The sequence below is a fragment of the Urocitellus parryii genome, chromosome 11 (assembly GCF_045843805.1).
Source record: "Urocitellus parryii isolate mUroPar1 chromosome 11, mUroPar1.hap1, whole genome shotgun sequence".
Taxonomy (NCBI): domain Eukaryota; kingdom Metazoa; phylum Chordata; class Mammalia; order Rodentia; family Sciuridae; genus Urocitellus; species Urocitellus parryii.
This window is the reverse complement of record NC_135541.1, coordinates 35,085,283-35,104,249: the sequence shown is the minus strand read 5'-3', so window position 1 is coordinate 35,104,249 and position 18,967 is coordinate 35,085,283. Positions and strand designations below refer to the sequence as shown.

The 18,967-nt window shown below is 33.7% G+C and overlaps 1 protein-coding gene across 7 annotated transcripts in view; it reads right to left on the bottom strand.

Annotated features, from left to right (window-relative positions):
- Osbpl9 (oxysterol binding protein like 9) overlaps nt 1-18,967 on the bottom strand; it is a 135,466-nt gene that overhangs the window by 25,049 nt on the left and 91,450 nt on the right. For 5 of the 7 annotated variants that reach the window (XM_026381764.2, XM_026381780.2, XM_026381775.2 and 2 more), the window contains 5 exons: nt 14,546-14,641; nt 13,532-13,579; nt 11,880-11,909; nt 10,914-10,964; nt 2,414-2,452 (listed from right to left, as the gene is read on the bottom strand). In XM_026381764.2, coding sequence (XP_026237549.1) covers nt 2,414-2,452; nt 10,914-10,964; nt 11,880-11,909; nt 13,532-13,579; nt 14,546-14,641 — 264 coding nt within the window. The remainder of the gene's footprint in view (nt 1-2,413; nt 2,453-10,913; nt 10,965-11,879; nt 11,910-13,531; nt 13,580-14,545; nt 14,642-18,967) is intronic. The other 2 variants (XM_026381770.2, XM_026381785.2) reach the window with 1 other exon arrangement.

Here is an 18,967-nt window from a genome sequence, read left to right as displayed (position 1 = left end):
TTTTGTCACTACAATAGTCCTCTTATCATAGATATTCTAACGGAGAAATAAAAGACATTTAGGAAAAATACCCTGAAAGTAATCATTATTAATCAAAAACTTAGAAAAGTAGGGAATGTTCTGAAGCACTGAGAAAAGGATAAAAACAGAGCCTTGGGATTTTAATTCCTTAGACCCCTCAAGCATCTTATCTGTGGGTCTCAGTTAATCCAGCCTATAAAATAAAGAAAAAATGGATTATATGGTCTCTATGGGCTTCCTATTATTACTTTAAGATTCTTTTTTCAGATCTAGATCAAGTCATTATACAAGCATCTTAACAAGTCTTGGAGCTACTCTTTAAATTCCTTGTTACAAAGTGCTTTTCTCTAAAGGACTCCAAGTGTTTCATAAGGGCAAATCCCACCACTAATGCTCTAATCCAAAGGAATGAGAATATATCACCTCCTTAACCCTCTCATTGAAGAGACTAATAAATAAAGTAACTTTGGAAAATCAGGTACCAGAATTTTGTCTTTTGGATATAATCTTTCCAAATGAAATGTTCTAATATTAGGCTTGTCAATCCAAGAAAATACCTTTTTAAACTTCTTTATATTGTTAAATGAAAATTATGGCAATTACTGTTTTGAACTAAGCTCCTATATTTAGCCCCAACAGATGAGACCAAACCAAATGGAGTCACTCATGCTAAATGCTACATAATCAAACTGAAATTCAAAGGAGATCAGTTTTTCCAGAACATAGGAGATTCCCATCTATCTGATTCAGTGTAATAATGAAGTCCTCTCTGCTTTAACCCAGGTTACAAAAAAAATAACCTGATGTTAACCAATCAGTTTTTCTACTGTTCAGTTTCCTTGTTCCTAACCTACAAAACCCATTGTTCTGTACTGCCCAGTAGATCTCATTCTATTTTAATAGGATGGAGGTTCTACAATCCATGAATCACAAATAAAAGCTAATAAGATCTATAACTAAGTTTGTTAGTTATATATATAGTTTTGTCTTTTTGACAGTATGTATATTAAAAGTATTCAATCTTATTGTCTTTGACAGAAAACAGTAACTATTCTACATTTATCTATGGTTCTTGGTCAATCAACTTCAGGTTAAAGTATGTAAAATTATATTCTATATACTGCTTTGAAAAATGTGCAGGAGTTTCAGAAGTTCAAACAAATAATCTTCAGGCCCTAATTTGTTAGGACATTAATGAAACTCATGCAAAATAATATAATGAACTATATATACATATAAGTACACACAGCTAACATTTATTGAATACTATGTGATCACTCTGTACCTTATAACATTTGAAGGCAGAACGTTTCAGCTTTCTTTATCAATAAGGAAAATAAGAATCAGAAAGGTTAAGTAACTTGCTTAAAGATCTCAGGTAGTAAGCAGTAGGGCTGTAATGTAAGTCCAAGCAATGTGGATCTAAGACATCATGAACAGTTCTTTTCTTCAAAATAAAAACTCTCAAAGAAAAATGCTTCAGTTCTTGGGCAAATGAATCAAATATGTTTGTTTTCTACAAGTTTAAATTTCCTCTGAGTATAAACTTGACAAATGCTCATAACTGCAAGTAATCAAACATTTTTGGTATGCTTTATAAAATCCTGTCCATTTTTTAACACTATTAACTTTGGCTTAGAGGGAAAGGACATGAAAATAACTGCCAACACAAGCTTCCTTAGGAGTAGTCTTTGGGGACCAGGAGTTACTGGACAACGAACACATAAAGTCCTTTCCCATGAGGCTAACAATCTTCAATGATATCTCAGTAAGATATTATGTTCTGTTTATTTCATGTAATTGTATTATATCACTAGGGCTCACACTTTGAACACAGAAATAGAAATTATACTGTATTTAATTCATATTTCAAAGATATTTCTTGTATTTTGCCTTCTTAGGAAATATGCAAACAACACAGATATCTAACTTCTGCTTTCCATTTTAAGCCAAATATAAAAATAACATGCTCATCCTTTCATAAACATGAGATGGTTGTGAAGATTTACAAAATGTTTCCAGATCTCAGACAAGCTGACATTTGTAAAGTTTCAGGGCAAAAAGAGAGGCTACTTCCTGCTTATGCCTTATTTAATTATAAAAGCTGTTTTCATACCATGATTAACCCATCAAGTAACACATGCAAAGTGATTCAATTGAAACCAATACTTAGAAATAATTTTAAGATTGTCATTTCCTCTCCAAATGATTGTTGAAAGATGGCCAACTTAAAGAGCTCACAGAAAATTGCAAGAGTTAATAACAAAAAGCAGTGAGTAAGTGAAAAAGGAATTTGCGTTGAAAAATGAGTAGAAATTCAGGTTTCTCCTGACATGACTGGTTATAATGCTCTGCAGAAGTAAAAGGAAACAAAAGATTAGATTAAACTTACTATAATTCCATCTGCGTGCTTCTCCGCATTACTCTGGTCCTTTAGGAAAAATGTTAAGAATATTAACTTTATTCTTTTATTTAAGTAATCCCATGTGTACTTTTTCTACTAAGAAAGCTTATTTTACTACGTAAGCAATAGTGTTAGAATACTACAATGTATGTACAAATTCCATTTGTACATTCCTAGCCAAACATAACTCCATTGCTAGCTACAAAACAATCAACGTCAATAGCATGACAATTCATTTTCTACATAGACATTTTAATTAAGTTTGCTGAGGAAATAACCTATTAAACTGAAGTTGTAATTGCACTAACAATTAAAAGTGATGTACTAATTTAGGGTTGATGATCCTAAATATTTCTTAGCTTAAACTTTATAGTCATTTATGCCAATCCCTACAATTCCCAAACTCTCACTGTACTTTCAAGGTGTGGCAATCACATACCCTGAAAAACTTGAAATGGACACAACTGCACATATTCGGGTTACTGTTGTCAGAATTAGACTATTACTTCCTAAAAAAAAAAAAAGTAATTGTTTTTGTTTCAGTAACCATAATTGCTATATCTGTACTATGATGATGTTGCAGCCAATACTTAATACCTGGCAAGCATTTTAAGGTATATTAACTCATGTACTCCAACAACAACCAGATAATATAGGTTCTATTATTATTATTCCCCCTGACAGATGAGAAAACTGAAATAGAGGGAGCCAGGGTTCCAATACAAGCAGTCTCATTCCAGAATTCATGCTCTTAACAAATAAGCTATTTTGCCTTGCCACTACAAGGATATACTTAAAGGGTGGGAAGGTGATGGAGTTGCCAACACACATTCATTCCTCATGTGGAAGGAACCTAAGAATTCATCTTATATATCTTGAACTCTTCAATCCTCTTCCTTCCCACTCTCCTGAGTGCCTCAGTGACCAACATGGATGCATACAGGAGGAATGAGCAATCTTTTGGGACTGTCTCATCCTCAAGAGATGAAAAAATACTTCCTGGACAAGTACTATATATATAGGAAGTAACCATCAAATATTTGGGGGAGAAAGTCTGTACTGAGAGAAATGTAGGGAAGAAAAAAAAAACACCTTAAAAATGTTTAAAGGTAAGATGATTATTAAGATTGGTATATTTTTAGAATACTATGACCTAAAAAAAACTATCTTTTTTGAATTTCTTCATGTCCATTCGTGTAAAATGGTTGCTACATTGCCCAGGCTGGCCTCAAATTTGCAACCCTCTTGCCTTGGCCCCCAAGAAGTGGTGATTAAAGGTCTATGCCACCACAATCTGCATAAAATTTAGTTTTTATTAATAAAGGGAAAACTGGGCTGGGGTTGTTGCTAAGTGGCAGAGCACTTGCCTAACATATGTTAGGTACTGGGGTTGATTCTCAGCATCACATGAAAATAAATAAATGGCATTGTGTCCATCTACAACTAAAAAAAAGCTTTTAAAAAATTTTAATAATAAAGGGAAAACTAATACTCTATCTTTTGCTTTATCTAAAGGTATAATAATATAAATGTAATACAAAAATAAAGACATCAGATAGACACAGAAATATAATAGTATTCCTTCTATTAGATACCTTGGAGAGATTCCAAATATAAAGCCAAGATAAACCAGGTTTCGGGTTGTCACAGTCCCCCCAACCCTTTTTTTTGGTAAAAGAACAATTCTCTAAAGTAGCAAACATAATCGCGGGGGAAAAAGTTCACATTTTAACATCATGCAGTTAATGTATTTAAACAAAATGCTTAAGGTTTTAACCGTAACCTATCTGGAAGCTTTCAAGTTTTTTATTGTTGTTTTTCTTTGTGATACTAGAGATTTGCCCCCAGTGCCCCTGCACGCTAGGTGAGTGCTCTACTGTTGAGTTATATCCTAGCCCTCTTTATTTTTTGAGGTAAGTTCTCAACTACGTTGCCCAGGCTGTCCTCAAACTTGTGATCACATTTCTGCTTCAGCATCCCAAGTCAGTGGGATTACAGGCAAGTACCACTGTTCCAAGTTTGAGTAGAAACTAATCTTTGGTTTTGATTTTAAACATAACAGCCAACCTATATCTCATTTATTTGTGATTTTTTTTCCAGAAATCTATACACCAAAGCATCAAACAAGAGCAATCTGAAGACTTAGAAAAACATGATTGCAAAACTGTCCTTTTAGCTGGTATCTGGTAACTCTGGTTACAGGAAAGTTCCCACCAGCATAATTGGTTAGAGTGGCTCAACGTAGCTATGCTGTTTATGGAAGCACTAAGGTTTATGCTGAACACCCGATTTTCTTCTTTAAACCTGGAATGGTATTAAGTGTCAAAAGAGTGCATATGTGACAATCCTCCAATAAAATCTCTAGGCAAAGGGTGTCTAATGAGTTTTCCTAGGTAGATAACAAATCATGATTTGTTACTGGAGGAATTAAATACATCCTATATGACTCCACTGGGATAAGACTCTTGCTTGGTTTGCTCTGGACATTTCCTTGTGTCTTTTCATTTTCCTGATTTTGTAGTAGGTCACAGCTGTGAGTCCTTCTAGATAATCTCCAAACCCACAGGTGGTCTTGGGAACCCTTGGCATGATGCATGTATTTTACAAATCCCTGAAAGTACCTCTATTTTAATATTCTCATAATTCAAGTTGACATTTTCCCTTTTATTTGCACAACTAAGTTAACTATATATTTAAAGCACCCAAAGTTTCAGTAATTCTGAATACAAAGAAAGTTGAAAATAAATTACTGAAACTTACAGAGAAAGAAAAATGGAAAAGAAAGTGTCTTGCTCAGATGAAAATTTAATTGATTTTTGGTTTTCCTCTTCTAATTTCTAAATATTAGACTGATTTTCCAAAAGGCTTTCTTAGAATTATAAACATATGGTAGCTTAAAATGTCCCAAAATAACTCCATTTAAAACATTTTTTTTTTTAATTTCTAAGAAACAAAAATTTATATGAGGAATTCAAAGCAGGTTTGGAAATTTTTCAAAATAAAAATAGAAAAGGATAAAGAAGAAGATGGAACATACTTATTCCTCACACTCAAATGATGGTTTTTAGAACCAAAATTATAACATAAGGCTTAAGGCTTTGTCTTAATAAAGACAGGCAATCTGAAAGTAAAACAGAAAAACTCATTCGTTTATCATTATTCATTTACTTTTTTGACAGAAAAAATTAGTCATGTTAAAACATTTTTTTTAAAGAGAGAGAGATTATTTTAACATTTATTTTTTAGTTTTCAGCGGACATAACATCTTTGTTTGTAAGTGGTGCTGAGGATCGAACCTGGGTGGCACGCATGCCAGGAGAGCGCGCTTCTGCTTGAGCCACATCCCCAGCCCAAATAACTCCATTTAAAGGCAGAGACCAGGTTAGGGTTGTGGCTCAGCGGTAGAGCGCTAGCCTAGGACAGATGAGGGCTGGGTTTGATTCTCAGCACCACATAAAAACAAGTAAACAACAACAAATAAATAAAGGTTAAATTCTTAAAAAAAAAAAAAAAAAAGCAGAGATCTGGCTGGGGTTGTGGCTCAGTGGTAGAGCACCTGCCTCACATGTGTGATGCTTTGGGTTCAATTCTCAGTACTACATATAAATTAATGAATAAAATAAAGGTCCATAAATAATTTAAAAATATTTTTAAAAAAGGGCAGACATCATGTTCCCTACTTTTGAATCCACCTGGATTCAACATTGTGACTGTTATCTACCAACCAGTATAAGAGTAATGATTATTCTGACTTCTAAATGCCACAAACCTCTATCTTGTTTTATTGGAACCCTAGCACGCTGTGAGAAAGCCCAAGCCGTCATGAAAAGAGCTATATGGAGAGGAACGTAACCCTCCCACCCCACCCAACTTCTTAGCCATGTAAGTGAGCCATCTTGAAAGTGGATCCTCCAGCCTCTAATCAAGCCAAGGTTGAACAAGGCAGAGACAAGCCATGAAGCCTACCCAAAATGCAGAACTATGCGGAAAGTAAGTGACGAAGTTATTTTAAGACACTCAAAATTTGGGGTGAATTGTTAAAAGGCAATAGATTACTGACAAAGTATATCACATTTAAAACCAGCACTTCTTAGTATAGTTTAAGATAAACATCTAACATTTCCCCCCTAAAAAATTCTCGATTAGTAGCATATGCTACTCTAAATCAGTTATTATTTGAGTTGCCATTGTGGTTTATTTTTTAAGGCAGTGTCAAATCTAAACCCACAGGCTGTTACATGCCTTACTATCATCAACCACTCCCATATAAATTCTAGGATTTTTGTTCTATTACACTCACTTTTTCCCTTTCTCCTTTCTTGTTTTTATTTTCTAAATAAACTACAAGTTGCCTTTTAATGGGTGAGGTAAAGCAAAATCTCAACCAGAGATTCTATTGAATTCAATATTAATTATTTTAATGAAACAAAGAAAGAGTCCAATGTTACTTCCTACTTAAATTACACCAGATTTATTTGGTTATAAGTCCCTTCATTCTTATACATGATGGTTATTCTCTTTTTTAAACATACCAGCATGACTGAGATCTGAAAATATGATAGTCAACAAAAACACGAGCACCACATAACTTTGGGAGACTTTTGACCATAATTATAAACTCTGGTATTTTTTAAACCATGTCCATCATTTAAAAAAAAAAAAAATGAAACATATCCCCACCTCTCTAATCAGGCAATGTAGTCTAGTGAATGCCCTCTTAATTTTATGCTCATAAACTTCCTAATTATATGTTGAGAAGATATCAAAAGGGACTGGGATTCTGGATATTCATTCACAAAACAAAAAATAAACGAATTTGGGTCCCTACCTCATATCACAACACAAATATTAACTCAAAGTAGACTTAAAGAGCTAAAATTTTAAAAACATGGGAACAAAATCTGTGTGACATTAGATCAAGCTATGATTTCTTAGATATGCCAACAAAGACACAGCAATAAAAGAGACTGATAAGTTGGACTTCACCAAAATTAAAACCTTCTATACTTCAAAAGATACTACCAAGCACGTGAAAGAAAAAAATACAGACTTGAAGAATAAAATTTTATTTCTGCTAGAATATATATCAGCCTCAAAAAGGTTTAAATTAAGTCAACTTCTTGGATCACTGTGAAGTCTTAGATGGCATTATCACCCTCCTTTATTAACCTGCCAATGAATAATAGTCCTCTAAAGTGGATATGACAATTTATATTTCCATTACTGGATAGAAGTTCTCCCATTTTTATCAAAATGTTATATTGTCACTTTAAATTTACCTTCCTAAATTTTTTTTATATTTAAGAAATACTTAGGGCTCAATACTAAGAACATTACAAATAGTAATCCACTTAAATTTCACAATATAAGTAAGAGGTAGGTACTATTAATATCACTGTTTTACACAGAATATAAAGCAAAGCACAGAAAGGATAAACAAACTTGCTCTGGTGATGGAACTGGTATCAAACTCATTCTGGGTCCAGAGTCTATGTTCTGTAAGATTGTGCAATGTTGCTTCTTATTATTACTTTAAAACATTGTATCTTTTTTAAAAAATATTTTTAATTGTGGATGGACACAATACATGTATTTATTTATTTATATGTGGTGCTAAGGATCAAACCCAGTGCCTCACATGTGCCAGGCAAGTGCTCCATCACTGAGCTACAACCCCAGCCCCCAAAACACTGTCTCTTAATCACAGATCAGTTAACTGTTTAGGTTTGCCTAACGATTAACATATAAGAATTTTCTGGGCTGGGGTTATGGCTCAGTGGTAGAGCACTTGCCTGGCACATGTGAGGCACTGTGTTCAATCCTCAGCACCACATAAAAATAAATAAATAAAATATTGTGTCCACCTACAACTAAAAACAAAATTTCATCACAGCATAGTAAAGGCAGCTAAATGAAATGAATCATACCTATAGTGGAAATATTGGTATAAATATAAACCAAGCAATCATTTTAAAAAATTATGCATTAGAAAAATCACTCAATTATGTGGCAGGCAAATATTATAGATACTGAGAATACATTGTTATTATTGACTGAATGTCTGTGCCCCCCTCCACCAAATTCCTATGTTGAAGGTCTAATCCTCAAAGTGGCTATAACTGGATACAGGCTTCTAAGGATTTAATTAAGGCTAAATAAGGTAAAAAACATGGGGCTCTGAATAAATAGGATCAGTATCCATAAAAGAAGAATGACCAGAGAACTTATGCTTTCTCTGTGTACATACATCAAGGAAAGACTATATGAATTTACAGGGTGTCTCCAGACCAAAAAGGAAGCCCCCCCATCAGAAATGAAAAAGGTCAGAGCCTTGATCTTGAACTTTCAGCTTCCAAAATGAGAAATTTCTGTTGTTATCTATATTATTTTGTTATGGCAGCTCAGGCTGCCATAAGATTTGACTCGCATGTAGAGATAACATATAAACAAATACACTGTGTAAATTTGGTTAGTGATACAAGACCATGATTAAAAGAAACTAGTGGGAGTTAGAAATTATTTTAGGTAGAGGTGCCAGGGAGGTTTTTCCAAAGACATTTTATTTGGCAGAAATCTGAATCAAGTGAAGTAAGGGAGTGGAGTCTGGTGGAAATCTATGGGAAGTTCCCTCCAGGTGAAGGGAAAAGCAAGTAAAAATCCCTAGAATGGGCCAATGTTATTGAATGGTATGATTAAGCAAGGATAGGAGAAAAGAAGAGAGTAGTGATGGCTCAAATGGTATGTTATGCTAAGTAGTTTAGATTTCATTTCAAATAAAATGGAAAAGCATTTTTGATTAGGCAAGTAATATGGTCTGATTTACAATTAAATTAGGTTAAAGACATACACAGTTCATATGGGCACAGGAGAGTTGTATTTGCACATAAAAAAAAAACCCTTAATAATAAAACTTCCTTCTGAAATTAAATAAAAAGTCCAACTCCATTTATTTGGCCTGAATTACTCATTCTGAAGGACCTTGAAATGTAGGTCTATTGAGCTGGATGAAAATAGGTTGCATGTTCAGACTAAATTATAGAAAGTTCTAGAAAAGAGCTTTAATACGTTGAATCAAAACACACTTCAAAGAGAAGCACACCAAAAATGTTCTTGATGAGTGGATAAAATGTGAAAAAGCCTGGAGTGAAATGTTGTACAGCTATCTAAAATCCTGAGTGGTTTCCAGAGATGACTCCAACAGTGTACACTGTATCACTTCTTCTTCTAACATCTTCCAGAGAAGGAAATATGAATGCCCTAAAATACCTATTCAACTACACACTTTTGGTGTAGTTTACTAGTTAAATATATACAGGTTTTGGGTAACTATAGGCCTGCAGTCACCCATGTAATTCAAGAGCCAAGAAAAACTAAACCAAAAATCTTACTCCTTTCATGCCTCCAGTCCTATCCTCCCTTCTTCTTAGCTTCAGAATAGATTCTGATCCACAAAAGTAGATGAAAAGTTTAGAGACATATAGGAAGCTGGCATAGTGGTCAAGAATATCTATAAGGTGAATGCAAGCCCTAAGTTCTGACACTTAAGTATGCTAATGTTGAGTCTGGCTTCAAAAGAAAATGACAATTCACTCCCCCTTTATCCTATAAGCATAATACCATTACTACTCAAACAAAAACAGATTGCCCTATCCCATTGCATCAATAACAATGCTCAGAAAAAAAGTTTCCATAATTAAACAAACATCTATGTGTAACTGAGTAAGTAAAGCAGACCAACAATGAAAAACTCACATAAACATCATTTGTAACCTGGCCACTGAGCTATCTACCTATGTTTTTAACTGCAGGATAAAAATAGGTAGGAATAACAAGGGGAAAATCTTTTGTAAAAAGTAAGCTCATTCACAAAAAATAAAAATTCTTTTGAAAATTTTAGGCAATCAATATTTAAGTAAATCTTTCAGAAAAGCAGACAATATACATAATAATTTTAACCCACAATAATACAGAATATGTTTTGTTCCATGAGTAAAAACATCAATTAGAGCACTGGTTTCATTGATGTACTTCAATACTAAAAAAACACCAAAAAAACAAAAAAAACCTATATCAAACATAATTTTAAAAATGCCTGTATTATATTCTTTCTGCATTATGGATAAGAAAACTGACTGCTAAAATTTAATTCCCTTATATATTCTAAAAAAAAAAAAAATCTTTTGAAAAAGATTTTGCAAAAGATGGCCTTGTTCCAAGCTATAAAAATGGGTAAAAGGGAAAGAAAGGGTGAGTAATTAAAACATGCTCCCTTCCTTCCCAACCACTGAGAAAAAGTGTTACCAACACAGACACACATAAGTAAGATAACATCCAAACAAAACCGTTGTTCAATATCAGTAACTCCACAATTCAGTTTATCATAGAAAGGTAGTATTTCAGAACTTGAGTTTTGTGGTTATTAAAAGGAAAATGCCATTAGAATTTCTGAATCCATTACATGAAGGTAATCGAAAGTAAATTTACTTACTTTAGCAATCTGCAGCAACACAATGCAGTGTTTAATAGATTCTACCATGCTCTATAAAAACAAAACACGGATTTTAGGATCTTACTTCAAATAAAATGGTTGCATAATGTTGAAGCTTAAAAATACCAAAAAATCAGTTCAAATTCGAAAGTCTATACTATATAAAAGATGCCCGCCTCTTGAGGATATCCCATGATTAGTCTGTCAGGTAATGTCAGAAGGCTAGTACACTATATAAATCGAATCTCAATATATTTTAATTACAAGAGAATATACACAGGTTGAGCATTCCTAATCCAAAAATTAAAAATAAAAAATCTAGCTGGGTGCGGTGGCTCACTCCAGTAATCCCAGATGCTCAGGAGGCTAAGGCAGGAGGATCATGAGTTCAAAGCCAGCCTCAGCAATGGTGACGTGCTAAGCAACTCAATGAGACCCTATCTCTAAAATAAAATACAAAATAGAGGTGGGGATGTGGCTCAGTGATTGAGTGCCCCTTAGTTCAAGCCCTAGTACCACCCACCCCACAAAAAATAAATCCAAAATCTGTAACTTTTTGAATGTTGACAGGATGCCAGAGTATAAAATTCCATACTTGATACAATAATATTTTGTGTAAAAATATTCTCAAATCCAAAATACCCCAAATTAGAACTACTTCTGGTCCCAAGCATTTCGTATAAGAGATACTCACTCAACCTACACTAGTGAATAAATATTACCTTTTATCCAAGGATCTCAGACAAGACCAGAAATAGATAAATTGGTACATGAAGTCAATTTCAATTACAGGGATTATTTTATTGGTTTAAATTCCTCTGGATGCTAATATAATTCTTAAAACATCCCTGTAAAAATCCATAAAAACTAAAGCCTCAATTGTTCTTATCAATATCAGCAACTTAATACAGAGATAACATATACAGCACCTTATAATACAGTCAGTTTATCAAACACATAACTTACATTTGTTGTTTCTTTGAGAGTTTCAATTTTCTGTGAAAAATGTTTCAACAAAAATAATTAGAGATATAAATATACTAGTTTGTTTTTGCTGATTAGTCATAAAGAATTTTACTAGAAATGTATTCATTATTTTAAGCAAATGTAAAATTATGAAGAAAGTACTTGATTATATTTTTAAATCTAAACAGAAGATTAAAATTAAAAACTCAAGACATATTTTGGTTAAACCGTCTTAAACGGAATTCATGTGATTCAATTCAAGATTTGTAAGACTAACATAAAACATTTTATTCCTTTTTTGAATACAAGATTTTTTTTCTGTAGGTTTCATTATGTAATTTTAAAATGTTTTCTTTCAGAATCATCTTATCCTTTCCAAAACTGTTTTAAAAATGACAGTGGACTGGACTGACGAAATTTAGAATTAACGGTAGGTGAATTAGAACCTGAGTCACTACTATTAACAAGTCTTAAAGGGTCAAATGCAAGGATACAGTCAGAAAAAGGGAAAATAATAACAACAATGTTGCATCAAGAAGTCTAGCCAGGAGAGGAAAAATACCAATTTAGAAAATAGAAAACAACCTGGGGGCAGTGGCACATGCCTATAATTTCAGTACCAGGGAGGCCAAGGCAGGAGAATCCTGAGTTCGCAGGAGGATGGTGAGTTCAAAGCCAGCCTCAGCAAAAGTAAGGTGCTAAGCACCTCAGTGAGACCCTATTGTTGAGAGCCACAGCCAAAGGGGCCCCAGCAAACTTCCAGCTGCCAGCAAACTTCCAGACTCCCAGCTGATGATTGGCTCACAGCGGCCCCAGCAACATCTAGCTGATTGGCTCCTCTGCGGTGATGCTCATTGGGCTGTTTCCCTGCCTTTTCAGACCATGGAGCTGCTCATTGGGGGACTTCTTTGGCTCCGCCCATGCGACCCAGCCAATCGGCCTCAAGAGCAGGAGGATTGTGGGAGTGGGAGAGGCTTGTTTTTTTGTGTGAGAGGCTTGTGGGAAGCCGGAGGTGGCATTTGGGCTCTGAGGGTTTTTCCTGAGGAACTGTTTTGTTTGGCAAGTGTGGTTCTAAAAATAAAGTTCCTTTCTTTTGACAAGTAGCTCCCGAATTGTGCCCAGCCAGACTGCTGGCACCCTGTCTCTAAATAAAATACAAAATGGGGCTGGGGATGTAGTTCAGTGGTTAGGTGCACCTGAGTTCAATCCCTAGCAGAACCACCCCCCCCAAAAAAAAGAGAAAACAATATGCAAACTACAAAGTAGACATCAGAAATCCAAGGATGGGAAGAACAGTAGAACTATAATTAAAGCATGTTTCCTTATATGTCAGTTGTTTGTTCTGACAATTCTTGCCCGTTTATTTATTTGTATCTGAAGTGACCATATGTATATTTAATAAAATATACTTTCCACCTTCAACACATTATATATGAGAGAACTTACAAAACAGGAATAATATTAAAGTTTTGTATACTAATCTTTTATTTAGAAAACCATAACAAAAACTCACTAGAAAATTCCCATAAGGTTCACTGACAGTACTATTACAATAAGTCAATAATACTATCATAATAGTCAAAATACTGATTGGTGTATCTGTTATTTTCCAAAAGGCTTTTTTAAGTCAAAATCACGGTGATTTAAGTTACCTTTCTCTGTTCATCATCTTTACAGTTTTGAAGCTTGTCATCAAAAAGCTACAGGATTAAGAATTAAAAAAAACAGGTTATAACATCAATCCACTTTAGTGCACTGTGTACAGTTCCTAAACACAGAAGCAAAAATTCTTAAACATATTTCTTCCACAGATGATGTATATGCATTTTCAATACAGCATATATTTTTGACATTGTATTAAGTTATGTTCCATCATGTGATTGACTGCAAACAGTAAAAGTTAATCATTCAGGTAGAATTACAAAGAAAACACACCACTTTTAAGAACTTAAAATATCAATTCAAACTCTGCTCTGTCTGCTTTGTCTCCCAAGTTTATCAACACTCCCTTTCTTCCTAAGACCTCTGCTTTTAATTCATTTTAAAGTAGAAATTAAAATAATTTTGTAAATAGTGGAACATTGCTTTTAATCTTTTCAAGCAGTATAATTAAACTTCCAATTACTTGGAGACCAATATTCCCCTAAATTGCAGTTTAATTATTTATCTTATTTGTATCTACTGGGAACTGAAGATGGGTGTAGGGAATACCTAGGAAGACAACATTAAACCTAGATCTGAATTTTCTAAATAAACAAAGAAAGAAAGAAAGAAAGAAGATAATTTACTCTGCAATGATAAAAGATATCTAAGCTGTCTCGCCTACACTTTTCCCTAAAATTAAAAAAAAAAGGTCTTAGAGACTGAGCCACTAAACCTTACCAGTTTCATAGAAATTTTAAACAGAATATGAATGTAAAATAAGCCAAGTCTTATTTTCTTCTAATTACATCTAGATATTTACCTTTTCCTTAATGACCAAAAAGCACATTATGTAAATATGCTTTTTACCAATATAATTAGATTAGATATAAATAAGTCAGCTTTAAAACTGCTGAAGAACCATATGAGGACTATAAATTTATAGCAAGAAAGAATTTTTACTCAAAATCAGACTCAGTAACATTATGTCTTTATATCAATTCAATATATAAACTTATGCATACCTTTAGTTGTTCTATCAAGATTTGTAGGTAAGCATCTGCCTCTGTTAGTTTCTTGTCAAAGTCTTGGACACTAGGAACAAATCCTGAATCCAAACCCTAGAGAAAAATAAAATTTGCAATAAATCTAGCAATACCCAAGCAATGTTTAATAAAACAAAATATTTCAACCTTCATAAATGAAAGCATTTTGTTTTTTAAAAAGAAATAGTACTTTTACAGAAATATTTGTTTTCTAAATTCTCCAAAAATAATGACACATCAACTTTCCTCTCAGCTTCAAGTGCTACTCTAGTCTCATCAATCACATGTGCAAATGGCCAAATGAAGATTTAACCTGCTCTTTAGAATCAACTTTTTTTTAACCTCAACAACCCATAATTGGCTCTCATTCACCACAAGAACAACAGTGATTTAGCTAAAGAAACATAAAAACTACCTAGAATACTATTTACCCATTTTTTTGTTGTTGTTCAGTACATTCCTCTATTCCCTTAATCTTAACTTCATATTCTCACTGTTTAGTTCTCCCATTCCTTAACATTCTCCATCAGCTCTGTATCTCCTTTATTTAAAAAAGAACCTTAGGGGCTGGGACTATAGCTCTGTGGTACAGCACTTGCCTAGCACTTGTGAGGCACTGGGTTCCATCCTCAGCACCACACAAAAATAAATATAGGTATTGTGTCTATCTACAACTAAAAATTCCTTTTTTACAGTTATTCTATTAAAATTTTAAAAAGAACCTTAAAATCCTCGCTTCTTCTAACATGCCCCTTTCTAAATGAAAGTGACAAAACTTCTCTCCTAATTAAGTTCCCTACTTACTTTCACCCTTGGCACGAACACTATACTCTGGACATGGTGTAAATGTTTACTTATTTAGAGGACCCACTTATTTCTCAGTTTAAAAATTCAGCCATGGTATGTTCTACTTTTTGTCACATAAACTTTTAATTCCAGGAGAACATGAATTTCTATGTTTTAACTTCACTCAAAGGTTCTTAATCAGCTCTGCCTGAAAAACACATCAATCCTAGGTATAAAGAACAAAACAGTTGGAGAAAACAACATTATCAGCTTACCAAATATGCATGCCCAGTTGTCACATAGTTAAGCAGGGAAATAGGATAAGGAAATATTACTGCCAAAATCCTAACCCAAGCCAGGCTTGGTGGCATACTCCACAAGCCCTAGGGACTTGAGGGCTAAGGCAGAAGAATCACAAGTTCCAGGTCAGCCTTAGCAACTTAGCGAAACACTCAGCAACTTAATGAGACCCTGTCTCAAAAAAAAATTTTTTTAACTATTTTTTAGTTGTAGTTGGACACAATGCCTTTATTTTTATGTGGTGCTGAGGACTGAACCCAGCGCCTTGCACATGCGAGACGAGCACTCTACTGCTTGAGCCAACCCCAGCCCTTGTCTCAAAAATTTTAAAATTAAGATTAAAAAAAAAAAAGGACTGGGTTGTAGTATCTCCCATAGTTCAGTGGTAGAGCACCTTCTGAGTTCAATCCCCAGTACCCCCCCAAAAAAAATAAATAAAGAGTCCTATCCCAACTACATAACTCCGTATACTAAATGGGTGAATATAGGAGGAACAGCTCAGCATACCTATCTCAAAGTTGACCTTTTCTTATCTTCCCTTTCAATCAAAAAATTGATTCTAAATGAGCTCATTTTCACATCTCCCACAATATAGTAAACTGAGGTTAAAGTTTATATTACAGCAATACTTCATCTTTGCACATATAACACTTCTATTAATAGTATTAAAGCATTTCACAGTCATTATCTCAAAACAAATTGAGATGGTTGGGTCTTATGGAAAGGACAGTGGGTTGGCAAACCTAGTTTCTAATTTTGGCTCAGGCCCTAAAAAGGCACCATGACTCTCTATCTAACATTCTGTCTTCTTTCTACCTCCTCCTCCTCCTATTATTATTTCGGCAGCTATTACATATACCAAAGACGATGACAGCCAACACTATCAATTATTACTTTTGCTATTGTTGTTATTCTCAATCTAAAATTCGGATTCTGAGCCAAAACTTAGAATTTTACTAAGTCCTGTTAAGAATGTGGTAGGGAAAAAAAAAAAAAAAACTTGTAATTCTTTTGTTTTTCAAAATTCAAAGGTAATGGGCTGGGGATGTGGCTCAAGCGGTAGCGCGCTCGCCTGGCGTGCATGCGGCCCGGGTTCGATCCTCAGCACCACATACAAACAAAGATGTTGTGTCCGCCAAAAACTAAAAAATAAATAAATAAATATTAAAAAAAAAAATTCAAAGGTAATAAATCTGCCTATTCGTTTTTTCACATATATGTAAAAAAAAACTGCTTGAACCAGTATATATGTGATATTATATATGAAAAAAGCAGTTTAAGAACAAAAAAATCATAACAAACAATGTACACACAATCTAGATATATTTATAAAATTTGGTTAAAGATCTTCATTTTTTTAAATAGATAATCTAAAGAACTTTCTATTAGAAACATTTGATTTGTCAAGTATAATAAAGATGAAGAAAAGGAAGGATAAACATATAACATTTCATGGATATTATAGTAGAAGGGAGCTACTTCTTTCCCTGTTATTATGCTACAGAAAAATTAGAAGGAATGCTTGGCCTGGCTTTTGTTTTGTTCTGTTTTTCCTAGAATATTATAACATAATTATCAATGATTTAACTAAAATCAGCTAAATACATCATTCTTGCTAAATATTTTAAAAGATCAACAACTTATTCATAAGTGAAAAGGTGAGGCATCTACGTGAGAGATGCCTTTAAGACTCCCTTTTGAAACCATTTAGAATTACCACTATAAAAGTCTGATTAACATATTCTATTGAACAAATCACTATTAGATTAAAAATCTTCCAGGAAATAAAAAGAAACAAATTTACACTACCTCAATCTGAATCCTATAATTAATTCTTTAAAAATGATCCTTTGATGTTGCTAGAATCATATATGAACCTCACTCATCTCTCTTCTCAATCCTGAATCTGAATAGTCTTCCGAAACTTTCCTTTACCTTAAGAAGAATCTCCATGCTTTTCAATATCCAATATTCAAAGATCTACTCACCAAACCATTTTTCTTCAGGTAATGTACAATGGAAAGTTTCATAATGACAGTTATCAGAATTGGCCTAACCTCTTTTGCATAGTAATCCATAATTCTGCATGTACTCAAAAAGAAAATCCTTTTAACTCTTCTACAATTGATAACATATACAAACTTACCAAAAAAACTTATAATTAAACTGTTTAATAAGAATGTACTAGAAAAAAAGTATCACAAGTTTCATTATCTGTCACCTACTCTAACTTCCCATTCACAGAAGTTACTTTTATAATGTCTTTGAGTCTCTAGTCTTCATTTGAATATCTCGAGATGATAGAGACTATTTCATAAAAATTATCTTGAATTATCTGTTCCTCTTTCCATTCAACATTTAGAACACTGAGGCACTGCATTTAATCATAATAATCCTTTTCAATGGAGTTTTATTTTTAAACAGGACTAATACAATCCTTTATCACACTGAGGGTGTTCTGTCTTCCCCTTAAAAGAACTGAGAACAGGGAAGGACTGCACACTTCTTGAGATCAAGTAGTCTGACAGCAGATATGCATTCTAATATTCTGGTCATGTTTTATGGTTACACTTAATGGTTGATTTCTCTAAAAGATTATATGAAGGGCAGGTATGTACCATTCAGTCATCACTGCATCCTCCAGTGCTAGCTCACTGTTGCAGTGTTAAATGAACACATGCAGCCTGGCTGCAGCATCTGGCAACTGTCAATCACAATACCAGTCTTCCCCTAGTTTCTTTTGCCTTTCTGTTCTGATTCTCTTTTCCTTTCTCTGTTCCCTCCCTTCTTTTCTCCTCTATCCATGTTCTTCAGCAGTTAACTGAAGTGATTATGTTAAATTGTTGGCAATCAGGACCAAAGAGGTTATTGCTCCCTAATTTGTGTCATAGCCTATAAAGTGACAATTTCTGTAGGGATTCACTTACAGTTTAAACACTGCAATTATAGGGAAATAAATACAAATTTTCTTCATTTAACAAGAAATTGAGATAGAAAAATCTCCATAGAAATTAAATTTCAATTTAATCATAAAAAATTAGAAATATATATATAAAGAAAAAAAACCCACTTATGGGTTAATATACTAAAGGCAAAATAGTCTCTAGCTTTCAAGAGTTCTTTGCTAATAAAGAAAACTAAGGGGCTGGGATTGTGGCTCAGCAGTACAGCGCTCACCTAGCATGTGTGAGGCATGTGTGAGGCCCTGGGTTCGATCCTCAGCACCACATAAAAATAAGTAAATAAAATAAAGATATTGTGTCCAATTACAACTAAAAAATAAATATTAAAAAATTTTTTAAAAATAAAGAAAAC